Source organism: Physeter macrocephalus, chromosome 10 (genome assembly GCF_002837175.3).
Source record: "Physeter macrocephalus isolate SW-GA chromosome 10, ASM283717v5, whole genome shotgun sequence".
Lineage (NCBI taxonomy): Eukaryota > Metazoa > Chordata > Mammalia > Artiodactyla > Physeteridae > Physeter > Physeter macrocephalus.
In genome coordinates this window covers 79,376,985-79,402,887 of record NC_041223.1, presented here as the reverse complement: position 1 = coordinate 79,402,887, position 25,903 = coordinate 79,376,985, and the positions used below count along the sequence as shown (strand labels likewise).

Genomic DNA, 25,903 nt, shown 5'->3' with positions numbered 1-25,903 from the left:
ACATATGTATACGTATAACTGATTCACTTTGTTGTAAAGCAGAAACTAACACACCATTGTAAAACAGTTATACTCCAATAAAGATGTTAAAAAAAAAAAGACTATAAACTCTAACGGAAGTCGCTCCAATATACTCACAACCACACTCTCTCCGCCCCACCCAAACTCGCTCACTTGCCTCCCTCCTATGTAATTTTTCAGCAAATATGTGGGTGCAGTGAAGTGCAGAGCAGTGGTGAAGGGCTCTGGGGACTGACTGCCTCGGTGCAGACCAGCGTCCTGCCCTGTGAGTCCTCCAGCAATAATTACACGTAACCACTGGTCCTCAGCTTCCTCATTTGGGCCAGAGCACATGAACACACTAGGATGACAAGATATTTTATCCTAAACATCAAACACGTCTCGAACATTTTCACATTGCTCAAAAAAAAATACAGTTTTGAGGATGATGGCCCAGCAGGTTTATGGAGTGATAGTATTGTAAACCAGAAAAAAATAAGATTAAGATTATTTATTCTATTTTATAAATGCAGAACACACTAGGGGCGATAAAATAAATTAGGGCAAATGAGAACATTGATCATTAACAAAATGACAAATATCACTCAGCATATTTTGCTCCATTTACAAATAATCCTTTTATCCCATGAATGGAACTTCTATGTTCAAATTTTGCTGACAGGGTGATTTTCCTTTTGACTCTCATGCTTTTAGTGAAAATTAAATTGCACAGAAAGTGCCACACTGCAGATGTTTCAGTTGGGCTACTTGTAATTTATAGATAATGTAACTCTAAAGATCGCAATCTGTGGTATACTAAAATACTTGAATCATTTGGCTTTCTCTTATTTAATACTGAAGCTTCTAGATGAAGAAGACACAGTGGAAGGCCAAGTACTCTGTTCAGCTCTTTGTATTTAATTCCTGTTGAAATCAAGGCAATGTGCTCATTGATAGCTGGGAATTTCTATTTAAAAATTTTTTTTATTCAAAGCTATTAACAACTTCCAAAGAAAGACAGGAAACATTTCAAACGGGCAACTCTGAATCCTATTTTCTTTAAAGGCAAAACATGTCTTTCAAAGTAACTCTGAATTCCTACAGTACACTGTAGGCAGAACACATACAGATATTAATGGCAGATTTCAGCAAATACAGGCAATTTAATAAGCATAAAATTGGCTGCATGGGTTTGGATGAATAATTTAATCCTAGTAATCTCAAATTGAAAATCCCTAAAATATTATATAAAGATTTTTTCAAATACTAAAATGTGATATGTTTATGCATAATTTATTGTGCAAATTTTTGGTAATCATATATTTTTTTAAATTCTAAGAAAAAAATGTTATTACAAAATCAAGAACTACTTTCAACAGCTTTCAAAATAGAACTGATGGGGAAATGGTACAGTTCTATGTAGAAATTATATAATGAACACAAACTATACTTTATTGTATACAAGATACCATTAAAATTCTTTCTTAGAATCTAGATAGTCTACTTCATATTTATTTATGAACCTTCAGAAAACTGAATTAGAATAACAGAAAAGAAAATGTAAGTTATTTAAATTTTTTTCTTATCTATTTTAGTTCTTCTTGAATAACTTGTTGAAAGCTGATAAAATGAATATAATAAAAATTTATTGTTTATTTGACAAATTATATAATATCTGGGAAGAAACTTTAGCAACATTTTTTTCATGAGATAAATAACATCAATTCTTAAAATCTCAGGTGTTATTTTCTCTTTTCATTTTTCCCCTTTAAGGGACTAGTAATTCTAGATTAGTGATTTTTATATTTTGTGAAATAGTGCCGATGAAGAAAGGCAACAAGCACTATTTTCATGATTCCCTTGTAATAAAATTAATGTATATGCGTAAGATTTTTAACAAGACTAAAAATGATATTTTTATATATGACACACTGTGGTATAAACTTTCTATAATGAGTGGATTTTACATTCTAACATTATTTTAAAAGTACTTTTGCCATTTCTAACTACAGAGTTGCAAGAATAAAACCTTTAACTTAACTCAATGACCCCTAAAAGACAGTGTTTAAGAAATACTGAAAGAAGAAATAGTTTTATATTTTGACTAATCTCAGCTCTCTTTTTGCCTTGCCTAGCACCACTTTGATTTTAAACATTAGACTTTGCAATGCTTTGGGAAAAAATACAACTCCTGAAATGCATGTCCTATGACAACAGCTTTAAAATCCTCACCAAAAATTCTTTACTTAAGCCTTCAGATCCTGTTTTTACCTCTCACCACTTGGCTCCTCTTGAGGACTCCCAATGATCTCGCCCTAGATTCCGGACTTGACCCCAATTCTCTACCTTACGTTATTGTCAATTTTGATCATATGAAATAAATTATTCCTCTGAAAATTAACTTAGAGTACTTTTTCCAATTATTTACTATTTTCACCAAAATTATTAAGCACCAATTACATGCAAAGAACTACTCTAAGCTCCTTAGATTAATTGATTTCTGGGGTGAGTCCCATAGCTATTAAGTGACAGAGCTATAATATGAAAGACCATTTGCTTTTTCACAGGACACGGCCAATTTAATTACCTGCCAAAACCTCAGACTCATCATTTATGAACCATACTTGACTGAACTTGAACCAGCTCCCCTTTGCAAGTTGCTAACCTGTCCCAATGCCACAATCATCAAAACTCAGACCTTTTCTTTCCCTCTGGTACTTCATTTGAAAAATGTGTCACCTCATGCCATTTTAAACATCTCAAATGGATCACATAGCTCTTCACCATAGCTTTTCAATTATTACTGTTTAGTCACCCTTTGTTTGGATTATTGCGGAAGCCCCATCACTAGCCCCCTGCAAGGCGTCTGATGCCCTACATCCCTTCCCAGATAGTCTAATTCTGCTAGTTTAGACTGCATTGAATCTCTACCTTCTTGTCGGCCTCCCACACACTCATCATGAAATCCCTTCAGATTAGGTGCCTAGCCTAAATAAAGAATCCTCTGACCTGCCCCACCTAAGGCTATCTGTGCCCATACCTCTTATAATCCAATCCCTACACCACTGAAGAGTAGTGCATAAACATCTCCTGATGTGATCTCTGTTAAAGCTGCTTCCTTCACCTCATTACATTCTTGCCAATCTTTGAACATCCAATCTAATTCTCAATGGCCATGAGCCATATTATCTTTTCTTTTTGACCTTCTATAGTGTTTGCTTCTTTTCAATAATGGCAGACATCTTAAATACCCTTCTCATTTGGGATATGTATTAAACGCATTCCCTATTTCTATTACATGGCTCTGATTTCAAGGCCAAGAACATAATATATGCAATTAATACCTGTTTGCCATTACAGGTTCATCACTGGTGATACCATACCTAGAGACACTTCTTAGAAAGCAAAGTTCCAAAACAAATATTTTGTATATAAGATAATTCAATTCAGCTGACTACATCACCCTGAGATACTATGTATATGCCAGTAATTACATTTTGAACTATGATATATATATAAACTTCATATAATTTTATTTTTCAAAAATGGTCTCAGGGAAGGAAAACACCAAGAATGGTGATTTTCTTTCAGTCAACTATTCAGCTTACCTCATACGAAATATATATATGTATATATATATATGCCATTTACAACCATTGTAACATGGCATGAACTAAATAAACCTTTTGCTAAAGAGAGGAAGCACATGGCAAAACTGAATCCTATTCCTTGACAAGAGCTTAAAAACTGGAATTATTGCGGTGCTACTGAAGCATTTAGCTAGAGATGAGACATTTTAAAAGAAATCCATTACGGTTTACTTTATAAGAATTTCAACTTTATCTCTAATTGTTTTCCTTCTATTAACTATGCCTAGAAATTTCGATATACAGGATGAAACTTTTTAAAGGGAGGGATATCAGTTTGTGGGATTTTGAGTAAATTGAAAGGACAATTCATTCTACCAACTTCTGGTGTTTTCTAATAACTAAGAGTATAGTGATTATTTTTTAAATTGAATCAGAAAATTAACCATTTTTCACTGGGATCTGAGCATGGGATCAAGATCATTTAACATTTCTAACTGAAAGCATCCCAAAGTTATCAACATACTAAATGAAAATAGATTAATACAAAAGTAGATTTATTTGAAAAGGTAAAAACTTACAGTAGTAAAACATACTGTACTTATTATATATTACACATATTGTACATACATTTACAACCTAACAAATATATTAAACATCTTAAAAGGTGTGTGCTCAATCCTTATCTACGAACCAATTCAACATTAAGGTTCTGCTAAATATGACAGGGCTGTTACTGCAATGTGGCTTATTGCCTAAAGTATGCTGATTTGCATTGCAAGGAAATTCTAACTATCTTAACTATCTGTATCGACTATCAAGAGTTAGCTTTCTTTTTACAGTTTATGATAATGAATTTGGAATCCGATTTTAATCAGTGTTATTCCCATTTTTCATATAAATTCCAGCTGACATTCTACAGTTTGGAATTCTCAAATCTTCTTTTCCCTTTTTAAGTAAATCCCTATAGCAAAAGAAAGCAAGAATTAATAGTAGTTAATCCTTCCTAGTGTTTGGCAGTGCATCCGGGATCAGTGTAAAAGATGGTTACTGCTGCCTTAACTCTCATTACTCCAGCTGTTAACCAGATGTTCAAAACAAGTAAATTACCAAAATGTTTTTCTAAATTATTTTTCTTAATCTGCCAAATTATGCAAATGCTAGAATATTTTTAATCGTGTACCTAAAGTTCTGCTACAAAATTAGCATGACATAAGAATTTGGGAGTAATTCAAATACAATACCTTTTGAAATAATGAAGTATAAAAATAATTAGTATTGGGTCTGACGGGATATAAGATATATTTATGTTGATTAAAATGTAAGATCTATAAAATTCAATAAGAAACACAGAATAAAAAGTTATTGGGGAATATGTTTTCCTAGCTCATATAAATGTGAAAGAAATTCAAGAAAACATAAAATAAGTGAAGACAAAATGGAAATAAACCTTAAATCTTCTGAGGTACCTGAACTTTTCAGAAAATTATTTTTCAGTAATCTTTTCCTCTTTTCGCTTTATGACATTTACCTACATAAAGTCTCTGAATTCCCCTTCTTAGAATAAATGGAATAGCTGTTCTTTTTATGAAGAAAAATAATTTTATTTTGATTACTCCCTCTCAAGAAACTCTTACAGCCCCCAAACACTTAATCACGATCACTCAGAAGGAAAAGTTGGCATCAGCTTGATTGTCAGTATTTGAATGTTATCGCAGTTAAGAAAATACCACAAAGAATGATTTTAGTCGGAATGGATCATGATTTATTCTTTTTCCCGTAAGACAGTATTCATTTTCTTTTTTTTTTTTTTTTTTGCGGCACGCGGGCCTCTCACTGTCGTGGCCTCTACGCGCAGGCTCAGAGGCCATGGCTCAAGGGCCCAGCCGCTCCGCGGCACGTGGGATCCTCCCGGACCGAGGTACGAACCCGTGTCCCCTGCATCGGCAGGCGGAGTCTCAACCACTGCGCCACCAGGGAAGCCCAAACAGTATTCCTTTTCAATGCCCAAGCATATAAAAGTTGAGAATTTAAAAAGAACATATCAAAATTAATTTAAAGACAAAGATTAAATAAAATATTCTCTGAGCTAGGGAATGAACTTTTCAACTTTGTTTCTTTTTATAAGTATCCTGTATTTTCTAGTATTCAAGACGCTTAATCTAACTGTAACCTATTTTTGTCTAATATAAATGGCATCTTCCCAACTTAAAATCATTAACTTATACAAGATAATTGTCATTCTAATTTTATTTCGATCTTCTACCATCATAATTACAGAAAAGATTAAGCACCTCATTGTGTTAATACGGTACTAAGTAAAGTTCAAGCAATTAAACCATAGCCTTTACCAACCTTACTCTTGAAACCTAAGAAATTCATATTTTATAGAAAACTATTAAAACAGACTGTACTTATATCTCAATGAACATTTACATTAATTGCAAAAAATAAAAATTCAAAAATGTATATGTAAGAGTAAAAAGGACTTCATAAGCATTGCGTGTCTCAGAGCAGGTCAAAATCAATACTCCTATTTTCATCAGTTGAAGTTTCCTGGGAGAGATGAGACTGAAGAGTTCCGTGAATAATGGACTTGGTTAAAGAAGAAATCTCCTTTATTAGTGAGGCTCTAACACAGGCTACAACTTGGGGAAGACTGAAGGCTGAAGGAGCATTAACAGATCAGAGGCGACAACAAACACAGGAGGAAATGGACTTCAGAGGGATTAAAGTAAAACGCTATACTCTTTTAAAACATCTTATAGTTCCACAGGATTGCAAGAGTTAAGCACCTTTGCAATTATTCAAAGTTTTAGACTGTATTCATGTGTACAGAGTAGAGGTGTACTGTACGGATTAAGAGAAAAATTCAATTTCAGTTCTGCCCCTTCTCAGTGTCATTCTGGCAGGGCACTCAGCCCTGCTGTGTCCGAGACACCTCATCTGGAAGTAATAACAATAACATCTCAGAGGAGTCTTACAACATTAAGAGTTGATATCTAAAATTGTACCTGACACACAGATAGGTATTCATCAGTACTGTGATTAGAAAATAAACACATTTACAAAAAATACATTGAAAAAGTATAAGCCTGGTAGTCTGTTTTGTTCCATTTGGATTCTCTTCAAAATATCCATTATGCATGGTAAATTTCTATTAAATGGATCTCTAAAGTATCCGTTCTCCACTGATGTCAGGTTAACAGAAAAGTTTCCAACATTAGGGGGTTATGTTGTACAATGCCAAGGTGTAGGAAGCTGGAAGTCAAAATACTTAGGCTTAAGCCTGAATTATGGAAGGTTTGTTTTAAAAATCTGAATATAGTTTCACGATTAAGTTTGCTACACTTGTTCAAAAGCACAAAACTGAGTGTTTTTATAGACTGTTTAACCAAGTATTAGGTTTGCCCAAACTCTTTAATTATTTTAAGTAGAAAGTAACGGGCACACATTTTATCTACTAAATTAGATGGATAATCCCATCAGAACAACTAGACGTCCGGCTACTACATCGCATTTGACCTCAGAAATATTCCCACCCATGACATATAGAGAAGAACAGATTCCACACTGTAGTCTTTTCAGGACTGATACAAAAACACTCCATGAAATTATGAAGCTCTATCCACATGTATCCCCATTTTAGCCTGTTTCAAAATTTACCCTGATGCAAAATTTACCTAATTTGTATTCCTTAAAGATCAATATATTTAATTTTTAATTACTTGATATGGGGTAGAGAAACCCTTGCTTATTTACAAGTAGCTTTTGTCCCCTAGAGAAAACAAGTCGTTCTGTAAAATTACAGTTTCTCCCACACAGTTTTTTGGCACTTGGGATAAGGTTTCGGGCAACAGTTAACTTACTCATTCTCCTCCAATGCCAGGTCTTGACTTTCCCAAGACACAAAAGGGAAGAAAGGATGTGTTTATTTTCAAACTGCTTCTCTGACCGACATGGAGTGGAAGCTTATTACGGAGTGATTCATTGTACTTCTGGTCTTCATCTACAGATGAGGAAAGCTAGAGCTGAACACAATTGAAGTCATACTTTAATTCACTACGGGCAGCCAAAAGCTTAAAGTGTTCCATTACTTAAAAACTGCATTAAGAGAACTGACAACTTCTGCATTTCTCATGCATTAATCTTAATATTGTTTAGGTACAGACTACATTAAAAAAAAAAAAAAGCAACGGCATAGAGATGATCTCTCTTTTACAGACAAAATGTGATTCACAGATATGAAGCAAATTGCTGAAGGTCACAAAGTTGGCAGAAGGCAGGGCTGGGAATCAAACTAAAAGGTTTGAATGTGCAGCTCAAACTGTCACAGCTTCTGCTGACGTAGGAAAAAGAAAAAAGAAAAAACCAAGGGAACAGTGTTTTCCTAGGGACAGATCAGTCTTACCTAAAAACACCAAGTCCAACAATCCATCCAACAATCTGTGATATTTATTAACACAGGACAGGACCCTTATTTCACATGCACACTTGCCAATGAACTAAACTAAAAGACTTAATCAAATTTACAAGTTAATATTGTCAATGACAATAATAACAACAGTTTTGGATGCCCCTCTTCATTTTCTTAATGGCTTTCATATATAGTACAGCTTTACTTGCATACAATCCTATGAGCTTCAGATGCCCAATTTTATTTTTGTAACTGAGCTAACTGAAACTCTCTCTGAGAAATAATGTGACCTGCCTGAAGTCATGGCAAATCTCATCCAGAAGGCAGCTATTCAGTCTTCTAAGTGCTCTTCCAAAATACAAAGGACTCTAGAGAGTTAAAGAAAATCTAAAGCCATGTTGCCAATTCTCTTGTTTATAATGGCGAAAGTAAAAGTTTCAGAAAAGCCAAAGTAAAAAAGTATGATCTTTTGAAAAATAGTGTATGGATTTATATTTGATTGATATTTTCTTACAGTAAGCCTTAGAATAAATGTTACCAAGCAGGCTGCAAGCAAGATATTCTTCCAGGAGATCTGACTCTCTGCTCAGAAGGAAAAAGGGATTCGTGCAGGCCAAGATGTAAGTTAACAGTTTGCTTCATTTTAACATGCATACCAATCCTAAGAAATCAGGATATAGATTTTAACTTGTCTTAACCAATAAAATGTGAATCCATTTAAACCATAATGTTATGGAGAAACGACTAGCCCAAAGGGACATAAATATTTTCAGGAAAATACCCAGAAGATGAAGTTGCTTAGGTGGACAAAATACAATCAGCAACGCTTTCTGATTAGAGTGGCCCCAGGTCTCCGGGAGAACATCATTTGGGGCAATCACCCTTTGCCAAACCGTCTGTGAATATCACTGGCTCGTCTGTTTTAAGAGAAAAACGATGATGTTGGGAACAGATTGATTCACTTCTGAAATGAGGAGGAAAGGAGAACGGATATGGCACCTTAACTCAGACTGTTTTTCTCAGGAATGTGAGGCTTCAGAGGGAAGAAAGGATGAAAGATACAGTGCATTTCTCCAGACTACATGACCCAGGAGGCAGTTTACTTTCTTTGAGGTCAATTAAATAAATTGATGACTTTTTTATTACAAATCAAAAAAATTTTATTTGTTGCCTAAAGAAATCTCATGCAGTAAAGGGTTCCAGAATCATCCAATTACTGAAAGGTGACATTTATTGAGCCTGTACTACACAGTCCAAGAATCATGTTGACTTTTTACATTAATGACCTCATTCAGTCTCTCAATTACCTCACTACAATAATCACCTCTTCACCGACAAGAAACCGAGGTTTAGAGAGATGCATAATGTTCTCCGTTAGAAGTGGAGAAAATGAGATTTGAACCCGGGAGGTCTGACTCCTAACCATTATGAAATGCTGACTCCCGCAGCAATTTTTGTTTTACATTAAAATTAAGTTCTATAAGGAAATATCTAAAGTCTGACACTGAATTAATGGCTGTGGGATGTGTGGGATCTAGTATGTAACAATTTCCAAAGGAAGAAAATAATCAACGATTAAAAAGAATCTGAAAGAGTGTTAATTTGTTATGACATACTATATATGAATTTTTCACAAATGGAAGAGTTAAATTATTCACTTTTTGGAACTGACATTTATTTTCAACTTTTACAAACCTGCTTGGCAAATGATTTACTCTTATATCCTAAGTAAAACTTTAATTTCTGATATCCAAGAAGATCCACAGAATACTGTTCTGAATGTATTTGTGAAAAGGACTCCAAGAGCATTTTCCAACATATCAACAATATAAATGTTAAAGCTTCCCTTGCAAACGGTATATTTATTGTTCATCATTCCTGTGATCTTCTCGTAAGTCACTCTAGGTAGATTTATATTTAATAAATATTTAGTTAATTAATGCAGTTTAGCGGGGAATATGTTCTCAAACTATTGAAAAACGTTCATCTTTTCAAATCATATTGCATGTAATACCTGTGAGCATTTAATGCCACAGATTCATGCATAAGCGACTGGGTATGTGTGTGTCCCACAGATCAGATATAAAACACGTGGGAAGGAAACTGACAGTTCATTGCATACCTGGATTTTCTTCAGAACATGATATTAAATGAAAAAAACATAAAAGAGAAAGTGTGTGTGCTCATTTCTGTTTCAATTTCTCAGTTGCTCAATGTTCTGTATAGCCCTGTTGGAATCCTGAAGTGTGTCTCTTATAATTAATGAGCATCTCATAATCCAAACGTGAGAACAGGAGAGGCAGGGAAATAATGCAAGGCTCAGCCCAGTGTAACAAAACTTGCCCGTGTACCACCAACATTCACACCTGCTAAGGAACGCTCAAAGGCCATGTTCAAAGTTCACATCAGCTCAGTGTTCCCTCCCACCTCTCCTGGAAAGGAACAAGGCTTCTCAATGTGGCAAAAGCACACCTACTCAAACGGGAGGTTAATTATTACTACATAATTAACCTCGCTATAGAAAACTGTTAAGATTAATGAAGCAGTGATTATAAGCTCCCCTTGAACTACCCTAGAAATATTTGTTTACCACAAACACCTACATGTATATTGATAACAGATTCTGTGCAAATTATTGCGATATGAGATCTAGGTAAACACATACAAATCATAGCCTAGGTATCTGAAAAAAAACAAGTAAGAAAGGAGAAGGAGGAAGAGGGGAAGGAGGGGGAGGGAGGGAAGGAAGAATTAAGATAAAGAAAAGAAGGAAGGCTAAAGGACAGGGAAACAGAACAAGTTTTTACCTTTCAGCAAGAACTGCCGTGCCAAAATGAATGCTTCCTACTTAGTTCTTTGACAGTCATGACTCGGCAAAAGACCATGATACCCTCTCTAATCTGGGTGAGTTGAAAATATAGAAAAACCCAATAACTTTAAAAATATGTCAAAAGAACGGTCTCTTGTAATCTAAACATACACTGATTGTAGTTTAGTATTCATTTTAATTAGGCTACAACGATTAAATACTGATGGGGCTTCCCTGGTGGCGCAGTGGTTGCGCGTCCGCCTGCCGATGCAGGGGAACCGGGTTCGCGCCCCGGTCTGGGAGGATCCCACGTGCCGCGGAGCGGCTGGGCCCGTGAGCCACGGCCGCTGGGCCTTCGCGTCCGGAGCCTGTGCTCCGCAACGGGCGAGGCCGCGGCAGGGGGAGGCCCGCATACCACACACACAAAAAAAAAAACAATTAAATACTGATAAATACTACCTAAAATGAGGTCCAGAGTGCTGCTCACAATAAGTACAAATTCAGCTACCCCTGAGTACATTGTAGAAAATGCAGGTAGGTGAGTTCCTCTCCACAAAACATCACAGACCTGTCTGGTCACCACATCATCACAGCTCAATTACAGAACACACCACCAGTGTAACTCATCACCTTTTAGCACCCTCATTAGCACCACTGTGCCCCAATCCTCCCTAACTGGACACTGTATCAGCTAGAATATGCTAGGTTAGGCTGCAGGAACAAAGACAAACTCCAAATCCCCAGTGTCTCAAAACAGAAAAGGTCCTTCCTGGCTCAGTCCTCAGGACCATCACAGATCAGCAAAGGGCATGGGGAGGGGGCTCCTCTCCTTTTACACATTCAAGGACGCAGGCTGACACAGGAGGCCCTTCTCTCTGGCACAGGTCTCCCTGCCAGAGGTCAAGAGACCTTGGTGGTGTGACTCCAGCAATGAAATGACCCAGCTCAGAAGTGAGAAGTGCCACTGCTGTTTACAACTCATTGGCCAGAGCCAGTCACATGACCCCATCCAAACACAACTGGTCCAGAAAACAATCCCTACCTGTGCCCAGAATGGTAGAAGTCTGGGACTATTGGAAGAGCATTAATAACACCTCAACTATCCACTCACGTCTATGGAATGGCAACGCTAATACGCTTTCGGTTGTTGCTTTAATAACCTGCTTCAGTTGTGGATATCTGTCACGTGTGAACAATCAAAGCAACTCAAAATAAATCTCATGCCCTAATAACGATTTTATTCCAAGAAGTTTGACCGTTTGCAACTGAACTGTTTGGGAATTAACAAAACATTGAGGAAGAGAGTCTGAATGAACACCACCAAAATAGAGGACATTTATAAAGACTTAACGTTAGGGCTTCTAACTGTTTATCAATTAAAGTTAAAGATCCAAAAGGATTCTAAAACAATATTCATTTTTATCTGGGTAAACTCTAGTCTGTGAGCAAGAGGTATGATCGGAATAAGCGTATTTGCAGGTTTGGGAACTCCGGGTGGAAGAAGTTTGGAATACAGATGACGAGACGGAACGATGGAGAACTGGGGTGTTCATCCTGAAATCCTACATGCAGGCCCAGGACAAACTGACTCCAGAGAGACCATGTGGGAAGTGTTCACAGGACTGGCACTAGGGATGGGTCATGAGCAGGTCTCTCATTCCACAAGTTTGACAGAAAGGAGAAGGGGGGGCAGTCTCACCTCTGGAGACCCTTTAGGCTAGGCTCTGAGCCTCCTGTCCACCTCAACGAAAGCAGCTCTGTTTTTAAAAATCTTTTTTTTATATACTGTCTTTTATTTAGAAAAAGAGTTTCCACTGCTAAGGGAAAAAAAAAAAGCTGTATTAATTCACATCCTACACGTACTTATTTCTTTTTCATTAATCAGTTCTTGCTACTTAGCAGATTAACGTCTAGTCAGCTCCACCTCTGTGGTTTCTCTGGCCTAAGGATGCAGAGACCAGTGGCAAACACATGTAATATTCATTATTGCCTAGAACTCATTTATGCCCTTCATCACCAACCGAACACCAAAATATAGTCATCAGAAAATTCCAGGAAAACCACTAAACAGAAAGAAGCCATACATTTTTAAGAAAATGGATTGTTAATATATTACAAGCTAAGGAAGGCATTAAAGTTCTATGCTGTACAAATGGAACAATAGTTCTTCCTGGCATGTACTTCAGATGGAAGAGCTGCACTTGGTTAAAAAATATACACTGTTTGCCCTCTTAAGTTACAAAAACCAAGGCCAGCCAGAGAGCTGACCACAGGCTGACATAGCTGTAAAGGAAGCTGACCTCTCTGGGAATCCAAAATAAACTGGAATTTCTCAGCCTACAGTGCAGAAACAGATCTTTGAAAATTTTCCAGATTTATGTGGAAAGATTATATAAAGTAAACAGATTTCTGTCTTCCCAAGGTGCCCTCTTTTCCACATTACAATTATTATGAGCCAACATTAGAAGAAATATTTCCAAAAGCATCCACTGTATAATAAATATTTGTTATGTACCACCTATTCAGAAAACAGAAGATCGGGTTAAAAAAAAAAAAAAAAAAGCGTTAGCCCCTTTGTTTTTTTGAAGTTACTTTTCTTTTTGCCTCTCAGGACACTTCCTTCACGTGAAGGGCAACCTCAAGACCAACACAGTTAAGAGGCAAAAATTGCAATTTTCTTAATGAAATTATAAGGACAAACTTAACTGCCTTGGTTTCTTTTTTTGCAATGAAACGAAAGAAAACAATGCTTTGTGTGAGTCTTGTTGGGTTTTTCATTGTTGTTTTTGTTTTTGTCTTTGCTTTCAGAGGTATAGTGAAATCAAGAGGCAAAATGATACTTATATTAGCAACTGAAATTCTGTTTTCACTTTATATTTCCATTATTATAATCATATAAAATTAGAACTAAATAGTAATGTCAGGATTTTTTACGTTTTATATGCGACCCTTGAAATTACCAACTTACAAAACTTTCTTTGAATACCCAGGCCAGTTTAAATGTTCTGCGGTCACGTCAACACTGAAAAATTGTATGGAAGAGGTATATGAATGTATACATGTTATGTGGTTTTAAAACAAGCTAAGTAATCAACGAACCAACAGGTAAATATAGAAAAACTCTTGGAGGAGGGCCTAAACTCAATGGAGTTCTGAAGATGAACACATATTGATCCTGAGTTAGGACCAAGTATAAAAAATACCACATCAACTGAGCTTTAAAAAATGACCAACTGGTTTTCACTTTCATTAACTCAATTCTTTAAATTATTATTATTTATTTATTTATTTAATAGGGCTGCCCCATATGCCAATCTCCAAAAGGGCTAATCATTACATAAGACTTTTAGCAAGTTAAAAGGAAGGATCAAAAGATCAAAACTTAAAATGCTGATTTCAGACCGATCCCAAAGTAATTAGAAATCACTTCACCATCAAAATCATACACCCCTGTACCAGTCAGGATCCTAGTAAGAAACAGACGGTGTCCTCAAGTTCAGTAATTTAGAAGAGCATAAGGCATGGACAGAGGCTGGAGAAACCAAGGAGACAAGAGTACAGTCCTGGGGTGAGAATCAGGGGGCAGGCAGGCCTCAGGAGTGAGAGGAGAGAGGGGTCTTCAGAGAGCCCAGGGGAAGGCCACCCCACAGGAGCCGTGACCTTCAGTACAGGGAGGGGACGGCCCTGACCTCACCGCCCCAACCTACAGCAGTATTTCTCAGTGCACCATGGGATTAAAAAATGTGACATGTTATTTCTTTAAAACACTGATTGCCCTAGAGAAATAATGAAATGAAAATCCAAGACAGACCTTGATAAATCATTTTCCTAAATCTGGACACTCTGCACTTGAAACACATTGCTCTTTAAATTTAATGAGCTTAGGCTGAAAGGCAATAGTTTTTTGAGACCTGCATCACATTTGTTTAAATAATATAGGACAAAAAAAAAATCTAATGAATGAAAGCTCTGATTTGTAGAGACTAGTCTGTATTCAGTAGTCTAGCAAAGTATACTCTGATTATTGTCCTGGCTGGATACCAGGTAATTTTTTAAAAAAATAATTAGAACTATCCCACCATCCTAAATGACTGTGTCTCTTTTACGTTATAGAAATGGTATTAAATATAAACTCCAAGAACACTTATGTTCAGCTGAAATAATGTTCCCATGATACATCTGCAGATTGGGATTCCTTTAATTAGGTAAGATTTGGACTAAGCTAATGCCTAAAGCCCCTTATGAATCTGAGAATTTGTGATTCAGATTCAAGTGTTCCAGAAACAGTGAGAAAACTCACAGCTTTGAAATTCTGTAGTTTTTCATTTGAACCAATTTGTATTAAAATTTTTAAAGAAAGGAAAGCCATGGTCGGTCTTCAGGGTATAACCAGCCCATGTTGATAACAGGTGTCTCACACAGTTACTGCCCAAGTAAAACAATTTGTGCCACAGACCTTTGTAAACTGGAAAGCACTTTCTCAACGTCAGGTTTCATTATATTCTTTTAATTTATAAAATGTTTACTAAACCACTTTACGTCTTTATTTTCTTAAGAGTTATATGTAGATGAAGCTTCTCTTTAAAACTAGTTTATTAGAGAACAAATTATCCTTATTTATATATGCAAGCATAGATATTAATTTTTAAATAAATTTTTAAATTTTATCAAATTTTTAAACATTATTTTAAAATGGAGGAACACCAGTAGAAATGTCATGAAATAAATACTCTAAACCATTCACCCAAGATGAACTACCCAGGAGAGCAAATATTTCTGTGACATTTCTATCACCTTAACACATTTATTGCTAAAAAGTAATTCACCAAGGTAACTTTCTCTGGTTGATTCCACAACTGTTTTAATGCTTTGGATTATGTCTAAGTGCGTGTAAATTGCATTCTCAACATTGTAATCTGGTTCCATCAGTGTTCCAATGTCTTTCCCATGCACCTATTTGCTCAGTTTTCCCAAACAACTCTCAGTCTCCAAAGAAACTTGTTATCTAGAAGAAATCATTTGAGACTATAACAGCCAAGATTAGGTTAGCAGCTAACTTAGTTCACTTAACATGGCAGAAACCAGAGAGTAACCATTTGGCCTTGTATTTTACAACATGTTCCAATCATAAGGAATGTGTTGTAAGGCAGGGGTCCCCAACCCCTGGGCCAAGGACCAGTGCCGGTCAGAGGCCTGTTAGGAACTGGGCCGCACAGCAGGAGGTGAGTGGCAGGCCAGCAGAGCGAACCCCCTCGCTTGCATTACTGCCTGATCCATACCTTCTCCCAGCCCCGACCGTGGAAAGACTGTCTGCCAAGAAACCTGTCCCTGGTGCCAACAAGGTTGAGGACCGCTGTCGTAAGGGGTTGGTTATGAGGAAGATGCGAAAATGCACATCAGCAAACATGTCCGATGTCAGAAAAGACACCTATTCAGGGAATTAGCTTTGAGAGAAATAGCTCCATGCTAATGTATTTACTATGCATTTGTTACTTAACTGCACTTTCTTTGCAAACTAGAAATATATTACTTATTATTTATTTATTAAACATAAATTATTTATCTATCATAATAAATACATTACTTTTATATTTATAATATATTACTATAAATATATAATAAATAATAATATAATAAATATATTACTTTATTATTATAAAGGTTAATTATTATTAACCTTTAACAGATATGTAGCTGGTCATTCTCTGCATGTGAGCAAAATCCCTGAATGACAGTTGAAAGATAATTGAACAAAGAGCATTTAGCATTTAACTGAACATAGACGAGTTAGCATTTTATGGAGTCTTAGAGATGGCATTCTGTAATTCTGCTTTCAGAAAATACCAGAAGCTGCAAATGAGTAGTAACAAAATTTTTAAATTTTCAATACCTGAATATGCAAGCCTTTGGGGGACTCTTAGGGCTCACTGGCCTATAATAACTGATCATAATTCAGTGAAAAAAAAATTCCAAAAAAGTTCTACTTTTTTCCAAATGATTTAATATAGACTTAATGTTTCAAGATAATTCCTTTTCAAAACAGATCTCAAAACATGAACTTAACTTTGCATAATGCAGCAGAGTAAAATACTTGGAAACTGTTTAATTTACATTTAAATTTTACAGACTTTACAAAGGATCAGCGATGATATCCAAAGGACAGCTTCCCAGCCGTGGGATGACCCACAGCACTAGCTTGGTCTATTAGATGTATTAGTCATGCCACCATCAGCACAAAGGTATTGAGATGGGACCTTTTCTTTATATAATACAAAACAGACATAACTTCAAGATGCTTAATGACCCTTTGTTAAATGCCCTAAATTCCTAAACAAGTTCAAATAATTAAGTGGCAACCTACTTCATTATATTATCAATCCTCCATCATTTATAGCTAAAAGGTAATAAAAAAGAGATTTCAAAAACTGAATTGAGGGCCTAATATAACTTGAGCATTTGACTAAGTGTCTTTCATATGCAATCTCATTTAATACAACACGCCACTACAGTATAGATTGCTGAGTCAAGCTCAGTAAGCACAGTCCTTTGTCAAAGATGCTACGAGGTGACTGAGTCACTCTCAGGGCCCAACTGCATCTTACACCAAAATACACCTTTCATTTCAATGAAGTGACCACAGTTAGAAAAACTGAACTGAACACCTGTCTGATTTGTATTAGTTAATTGAATTAGTAAGAAATTTCCACAGGGCTGACAGGAACTAAAATATTCCAAGCCATTAATTTCATTCGTTTTTTGTTTTTTTGTTTTTTGTTACTACATAATGTCATATCCTGTTCTTCTGTACCCTGAGGAATAAGCATTACTAGCAACCCAAGAAGGGAAGTAGTTGACACAGAAGAACACAGCTCTGAGGTGAACGTACAGATTTAAACCTGGCTCTCTCTGTTCAGAATCTTTAAACCCAGCTCACGGTATTCTGAAAAGGTAAGAAAGGCTGATTTTTGAACAAACACTTATTTTCGATCCAAGGGCCAGATGACTTTTACAGGTAATATATATCAAAGTGACTCTAAAGAAACCTATATTTTATAAAAAGTATTCCATTTAACAATAAAATCACTTCTATTAGGAAATGAAGTGTAGGAATGCATGAAGCTAGATTCTAAGTAAAGTAAAATTCCCATCTCAATTTTGAAGAAAACCAATCTACAGCCAACACTAAAACTGTAACAGGGAAGGGCCAAATCGGACTACAGGCTGGATCTGTTTCTTTTACTTTAGCCTTTGCTTTCTGCTGCTTTTGTTCTCTAAAAGGATACCATCTATACATAATGGCCTGCCTCGGGGAACCCTGCCCCTCTGCCTGAACGTTAAACCAAAGTGCCTTTGTTCAGGGAAGCATCCTGACCCTGTCCACCTGTGGAGGGCTGCGAGAAAGAAGAAATTAACACATCCCCTCCCCGAGGCTGGCGGTTCCAGGTGATATTTGCAAAACTTATGGCCTTTTTACTTTACTTCCTCATCTCCTCCCAGTCTCTGTGCTATAAAAGAACCTGGCATCCAAGCCCGATGAGGTGGTTATTTTGAGACTTTAGTCTGCCGGCTTTCCGAATAAAGTATTCCTTGTCTCAACACCTCGTCTCCGATTTATTGCCCTGTCGTGCGGCAATCAGAGCAAGCTTGGACTCAGTAACAAAACCTGCCTGACACACGTGCATACACAAACATTTTCTTGTTTATATTTTAATTTACTGTCTATGAAAAAAAGGTTGCCATATGACAGAGTTCTCATTAATACTATATATCTGAGTCACTTCCTAAACTGTTTGACAAAATTCTACAATGGCAAAAGTAAAAATTAGGGCATCTTACTTGGCCAGGCCTACAATTTTAGTAATATTATACTATTACTATATGTATAGATTACAACATAAGTAAGGAGTAGGTAACAGAAGCACTGAACTTGACCTGCAAATATTCTTCCTCTTTCTTAGAAAGAGTTTGCATACGTTTCTCTTCAAACTGTGGAAGAAAAGATTTGGGAAATGTCATTTCTGGAGAAGTAATGCTAGAGCCAGAAGAAAGAAACGTAGATGGAAATGAAGGCAATTAAACAGATAGAAATTGGCAAATTTTCTCACCCCTGTTTTTGCAGACAGCTGTGTATAGAAAGTTTTATTTATCATTAACCTAATCTATTAAAATAAACACATAGGGAATTAAGACTATTTCTCAATGACTCCATTCTTCTTGTTCTTTTAAAAATGTTATTAAACAATACCTTGAGATAAGGTATTGTTATATAAATAATACATTAATGGAACTGGAAATGCTATAAATGGTAGCCATCTCAATTTATTGCTATCTTTCCTATTGACTTGTTTTGTTTTGTTTTGTTCATTTAACATTCATTTCAACCAATATTTATTGAAGGTCTGTTTAGACTGTGCTAGACTATTGGAAGACCAAGTCTGTACACTTGAAGAACTCGCAAGACTAGTAGAGGAAGATGGAAAAAGAAATGGAAATATGTGCTAGAACAGAAGTACAGTATGTGCAAAGGGCTGTGGGTCCAGCCAAAGGGCAGGGCAAACTGTCACGCACAACATACACAGTAGATCTTTCTACATTCTGATAAAGAGTGTGGGATCACGGCATTTACAAAGGAAGTAAGATCAAAGGAGGGTAAAGAGGAAGGGGAAAGGTGGCTGAAGCAGTAATGAGGGCAAAAAGAGCAAAGGTAGAAAGAAATGAAAACACTTAAAATGAAACACACAAATTGTTCTAGACATGCAAATGCACACACAAACACAGGCTAGATTTTACACAGGCACATGGTGAGACTTCCCTTGGGCGGTTGATTATCAAGGATTAGCAGAGGCAGAATGAAAAGACAAATAAGTGTGTGTGTTCAGATTTCCTGGAATCTATACAGGGATCCCAATCTCCCTTCACATAAGTAGCTCCATTGATATAAGCAGGAAACAAAGGTTCCATTAAGGCTTATTATGTGATTTAGATATGCTGGTGTGGAATTTTTCTCTCCAAACTGTTTAAATTACTTATTTCAAGTGAAGTAGTAAGAAATAAGATCATACATCACCTCTTACATTTTAGCTATATAGTCCAGAATCATCTTTGGTAAAAGAGTCCTATAACACATATTAAAGACCTCATGAATCAATGTCAGTCTTGTCCCATACTCATATCTGAAAACCAGGTAAACAGCAAGGTTATTGGAGTTTTCTTTTTAAAATAGTTATATACACTGTATGTAGACAGCTTTTTTAAAACAACTGCCTGAAATAAAACAACATTATTTTTAAAAGGTTTCATTTTGTTGATTTACTTGGTTTTCAAAACTTCACGTAAAAATTGGGAAACGACAACAAAGTTTCTATAATCACATGGCACCCTCAAATATGTCAAATACAATCTTAAATAGGAAGATACTGAAATGCACTAAAATCTCACACTTTAAAGAAGCATCATTCAATAATTAACTTTTATAATGTAGTCAAGATAAAATTTGTAATTGTTGGTGTTGTCACTTCAAACAGTGACAGTCATCTTATTATTTTCTGGCTATGAAATTCTTAAGTACATGAATGTATTATTAATAAATATCTTAGTAGAAATCCTATCAATATCCCATTGCTGGGAGCCCATAGTTTCCTCAAATACTAACTAAATATGATAATTCCAGTGGACACATATTCCAAAATATTCAGTATTTAGTATACCTTTGCCATCACTATCAGCATCACATTAAAAAAATTCTGAAACTGCATTTACTGAGTATAAAGACCCTTCTGTCAAATTTGTGCCACCTCTATGATATAATAAACATCAAAATATTTCTACTCAAGGCTTCTGAGTCAGTACTTATTACAGTGAATAAAATGGGAGTCAAAAACCATGGAGAATAATCTTGTATATATTCCCCTGATGATTTACAGGATGGTTTATTTTTCATAGAAAATAGAAATCATAAAGTAATATAAGTGGAATTTTTAAAACCCCATTTTAGAAGTTGGGATTACATGTTAACCAAATAAAGATATTTTGGAATAAAATTAGATATGAGTAGCACAACTATATGTAATTATTACACATAGCCCTCAAGCCCTGTGAATATCATTACGTGGTAGTTTACTTGAAATAGTATTAAATAATTCTTTCATAAGATTTTACATATTATATCAACTATTTAAGATTTAATGTACTTTGCATAAATTTGACTAAATTACACATCTGCAGATTTTCACAGTCCTTTCCTACAAAGCAGCTTAGCCTAAAAGGTCTTCTTTGAATGAGGTAAGGAGTGCTATACACATATTTTATAAGACTTACTTACAAATGCATCAGCTACAATTATGTCATCAGGAATTACTTATCGTTACCTTTCTGACTGAGAACACCTAAACAATTCAAGAGCACAAATTTAGAATACAGAAACTGATACAGCATATATTCTTCCCCTATTACATAAACTTTTCCTTGTCAGTTCTATTAACGCGCTAACAATTTTAATACAGTCTTTGAACGGTCTGCAGAGGTATTTCGTTCTCATTTCGCCAGCTAATTAGCCAAAAGAAATGTACATTCTCCCCCATGATTTAAACATCTAATGTCTAAAATCACTCTTATTCTTCGTCGTATACTAACACGAATGGCCGTCTAGTCCAAATTCTATAAATTCCAGCATTGTCCTAACCCACATCTCATGCTCATGACCAGCAAAATCTCTGAAAATCATGCTTAGTGTGCACACGACTTTGTTTTTTGTCACTTGTCACCATTCACAAAAAAGGGTTGTACACCTGGATTCTCTTTCCACTGTCATCAGCAGTCAATTTGATGATAAAATTTTAACTACTGAAGATACAGATTTTCTCAATTTTATTAGAACAGCAATAAAACAAACGAGCAAAAACTAGTTTCTGGTGTTAATTGTCTTATTAGCCAGCTTGTAACATCACACTTTCCTGGCGTACTGTAGCTTCTTATTCTAGAGGACATTAATTGGTTTTAAATGGTGTTAAATACCATCCCTGCAGTTGCAAGTGCTTCTCTGGGATTTTTACTAGAGAAAAGAACTCCTGTAATTTAAAACCACTTTGCTTTCTTCAGTCACAGCTGTTAGGGAGACACTGACCTGTAGAAATCTTAAAGGTTTTTCACCCCTTTCCCAGGGCCATTAGTCTGCATTTATTTTCTAAGGCTTCTTTGCTCCTTGTGCCACGGCTCTTCCGTAACTCCCATCCCCCAAAATGCTTTCAGAAGAAAAATCACCGCTTTCCGCTGGTTAAGCCCTTTTCTCTCTCTTTCCCCACCCCCGCCCCTTACAAAACCTTGGCTACCCTTAAAGAAAATTCTCCAACAACGTGTCAATTTTATATTGGCCACAAAGACAACTTCTGTTGGGAGAGGGGAGTAAAGAGGGACTGGAGCTTGGCTGTGCCTTTCCACAGACAGGGATCTTTGTGGCGATCGGAAAACACTTCCTGCATAAAAATTCAACACACTCTCTGGGTGCAGGGCTGGGGGGCGGGGGCGACTATGTACCAGCAGTGCCCTCAAACGAATGGAACGCATCCCCTAACCTTCCAAACCGGAAAGTCATTTTTTCTCAAAATGTGTCAGCTTTTTTGCCTTATTAAACATAATCCACTGTCTCAGATCCCGGGATAGCTCCCCCTCCAGCGTCTGGGTGAAAGCTATAAATCACTCCTGTACTTTCTCTCCTTCCTCTGCATTTCCGCTGCACTGTTTTTGCATCTAGCTCGGCTCTGACAAGCTCCCGCTCCTCGTGGGTATCAACAGGGTACCGAGAAGCTAAGAGCAAAAACTCCCGCGCATGGGACGCCGGGTCTTGCTGGACCCGCCCGTGTTTATTCCGCCCCCTCCCCCGTCACGTGACTTCACTGCCCGGAGACCCGAGCCTGCACCTCCAGTGGGCTTCCCTGGACGAAAGACCCGGCACGCGGGCTCCTTCCCAGGCCTGGGGAGGAGGGGCACCCTCGCCCTCCTGTGTCCCCAAGTCATTTGGTCCACACAGGCTTGCCACTGAGTTTGTGTCACCTTTCCGGTCACGAAGCCCCAAATTCCAACCTGGAAAAGGGTCATGGATGAGAGGGTGGGCCGGAGGCGAAGGGAGAAGTCTACAGATCCATTCACAGGTGTGTGCATGTGTGTGTCCGTCTCCCAGAGGGGCTAAGCCCAATAAAGCGCCCCCCACCCATCCCTCCTCACCGACCTCCAGCGCAAACTGGCGCCACGTTTTAGCATCTCATCTCTCCTGAACATGCCACTCGCACCGGGCGTCAGGTTGCTGAGCGCTATCCCATCCTCCCCGCCCCATCTCTCCAATCTTGAAACGTAAAACTAGCTTTAGGAAGATCACAAGTTAAATCAATCCAAAGGTGACAGAGGAAAGGGTCAAGGGTTGGGCCGGTGTGTGACACAGCACGTTTTAACTCCATCCCCCAGCACCACTCCCCGCCCAGCTCCCCCTCTCGGCCGGCGCTTACCTTCTTTGGGCGGTCGCTTGGCCTCTCTGGTAAGATTGCAGACCTGGGTGGTCTGCAGCTCTTGGGTCAGGCAGCCCTCGGTCTGCTCATTCAGGGGTAACACCACGTTATTTAACAAAACCAGCGACTGGTCGTCGGTTCCCCACTCTCCCAAGTGTTGAGGGCAGGTGCATTTTGTATACATGATCCCGCAGGTCTCTGTTCTCCCATTTTCTGATTTCAAGCAGCTCTCCAACCAAGTGCATAATACGTGGCAACCAAACTGGCTTGGGCTCACCTTGTTCAATACCAAAAACTCAAAAAAAGATTTCTGATCTTCTTCCCCTTTTTTCTGTAATCCTGGGAAATCGGTTGGAAAGACCCGACGTATTTGAATAAAATTTTTATCATACTGTAGAAAAACGAAAGCATTCTTGGATTCGCAGAGTTGCATTATAGAATGATTCTTTCTTAAAAGATCCTTGATTTTTTCATGGGAAAAATGATCAAACTGATAAGCCAGGAGGGAAAAGTTAGAGCAGCTAAGGTCCTTTTTGGAAAATTTCAGGTAAATGCTATATTTGGTTGGATCTGGATTTTCCAGCGTCCAAGTGCAGTTTGTAAAGTTTTTGGGAAACATTTCACTTACAGAATACGATCCATAAATGACTCCTTTCACCAAAGTTGAACACCAGAAGTCTTGGGCAGCATTAAATCCAAACATAACCAGGAGATAGGTGGAAAATATATAAATCAGCAGGTTACGAACAGCCTTCATCCTATGTCATTTGGCCTGTAAAAACGGCAATGAAAGAAAAATGCAAGTAGGAGTCTACGCGCATTGAAAAAAAGAAACTCCTTTCAATATCACAGCCAGCTGTTTTCAAGATTTCAGTAAAAAACCCTTTTTAAAAGAAGGGCAGGTAATTTTTATTTTATAACGCACGAAAATTATGTGTTGCTGTGTGAACAGCGCCCTCACGTGGTCATTCACAGTGGCCAAATTCCCTACATTCAATTTAAGAATATTCAATAGATTATTAATAGGAATGCTTTTAATTTATCTACCAAGATTTCCTTCAAGTGCGTGGTGATTCTACTGAAAGAAGAGGAAATTTTTGTTTTTTAAATGTAACAGCCTAAATGTTAATTTTTGAGATATTTTTAAGCAACCTTTACAAACCTTTTCTCCCCCCTCAGCCCTCTGCCTGCAGTAAACAACATCACACAGAATCTAATCTGATAATCTGAGAACAGCTGTCATCATATTATTTCTTTTCTTTTAAATGTGAAAAGCAATTATGGTCAATGATAGCCTCAATTTTGAAAGCACAAATGATAATTTGTTGCAGGCCACTGGGTGAACTGGTGGGAAATTCCTGTGCAAAAATACAGGTATTTGTGTGGATTAACAGAATTTGTAAACCATCATCCAAGAAAGGGCAGATACATAGGGAAGACCTGCTTTTGGACATTATCATTGAGAACCAGGATTTAAGGCAGTCATTGCAATGTGACATGCCCTCTTGGGATACATAAAGTAGACCACTATATTAATATCTGTATCCAAAGGCAATGTCAGTGAAAAATCCCAGAACCACAGTAACTGAGCTGGTTTCAGCTTTACTTTTTTTTAAAATAGGGCTATTTTATCTAGAGTTATCTACTGTAATTTAAGATTTACACATGGTACATAAAAGATACTAGCACTGTCTTTCCTAGCCGATTTCAATTATTGAATTGTTCCCTCTCCAACAACAGCTTCAAAGCTCCTTTTTTTCTCTATTTTTTTAACCTGGCCTTGCATAATACAGTAATCCTTGGTTATATTTACCTCTGTAAGTTGTCATCCAAAAGTAACTTGAATATTTTTCAGCTGTAACCTTTAAGTTATTTCTTAGAATAAATGACACTGCTTTTTTTTTTTTTTTTTTTTTTAAGTTAATTTTAAAAGTCTTTAGGCTGCAGTCTCTTCCACTGTTCTGTAAACAGAGACAGACACACAGACATATAGATAATTAAGAGTTTTCATGTCTCTGCCTGGGTCCTCTCTGAACCAAAGGATATAAACCCTCTTCCTTTCCGTTGCATAACACACACCAACGCATGCACACAAAATCCAGTGACTTAAGTCCCTGAAGACAGATCTGCATTCCCCAGATCATAATACAAATTCTAAGTTTTGATATAAGCAAAAACAACCCCAACTCTAAATCTCCATATAGCAGCAGGTTTAAAATAACATCAGAATTGCGGGGACTATCAAAACAGTGTTTTCCTAATTCAAACATACAGTTCAATGAATAATGCATTTTCTTCTTGAGAAAATAAAGCCAGTGAGCATGAAAAGGTTAAAAAATAGGGAAAGTTAGAGGAAATTCTGGAAGGAATTTTCCTTTTTCTTTTTTTCTTTTTTTTTTTTTTTTTTTGCTGTAGCACTTTGCAGGCAATGCAGGTCTGCGCAGTGTTCTTCAGGATAGAGTGTAGGCGTTGAGCGCCAATGTGACAATAAGTGTCTAAATTAGGAATTCCATCCATGAAAGGGGGCTTCATTTTATAATCGCCAACTCAAAAAGGGGCCGTATTTCTTTTCCTAATGAAATCCGGTACTTTT

General features: G+C 37.0%; 1 protein-coding gene across 1 annotated transcript in view; it reads right to left on the bottom strand.

Moving 5' to 3' along the window:
- ADGRB3 (adhesion G protein-coupled receptor B3) overlaps positions 1-24,067 on the bottom strand; it is a 792,587-nt gene extending 768,520 nt beyond the window's left edge. The window contains exon 1 of the mRNA XM_024133055.1: positions 23,311-24,067. Coding sequence (XP_023988823.1) covers positions 23,311-24,067 — 757 coding nt within the window. The remainder of the gene's footprint in view (positions 1-23,310) is intronic.
- Positions 24,068-25,903: the final 1,836 nt, after the last annotated feature.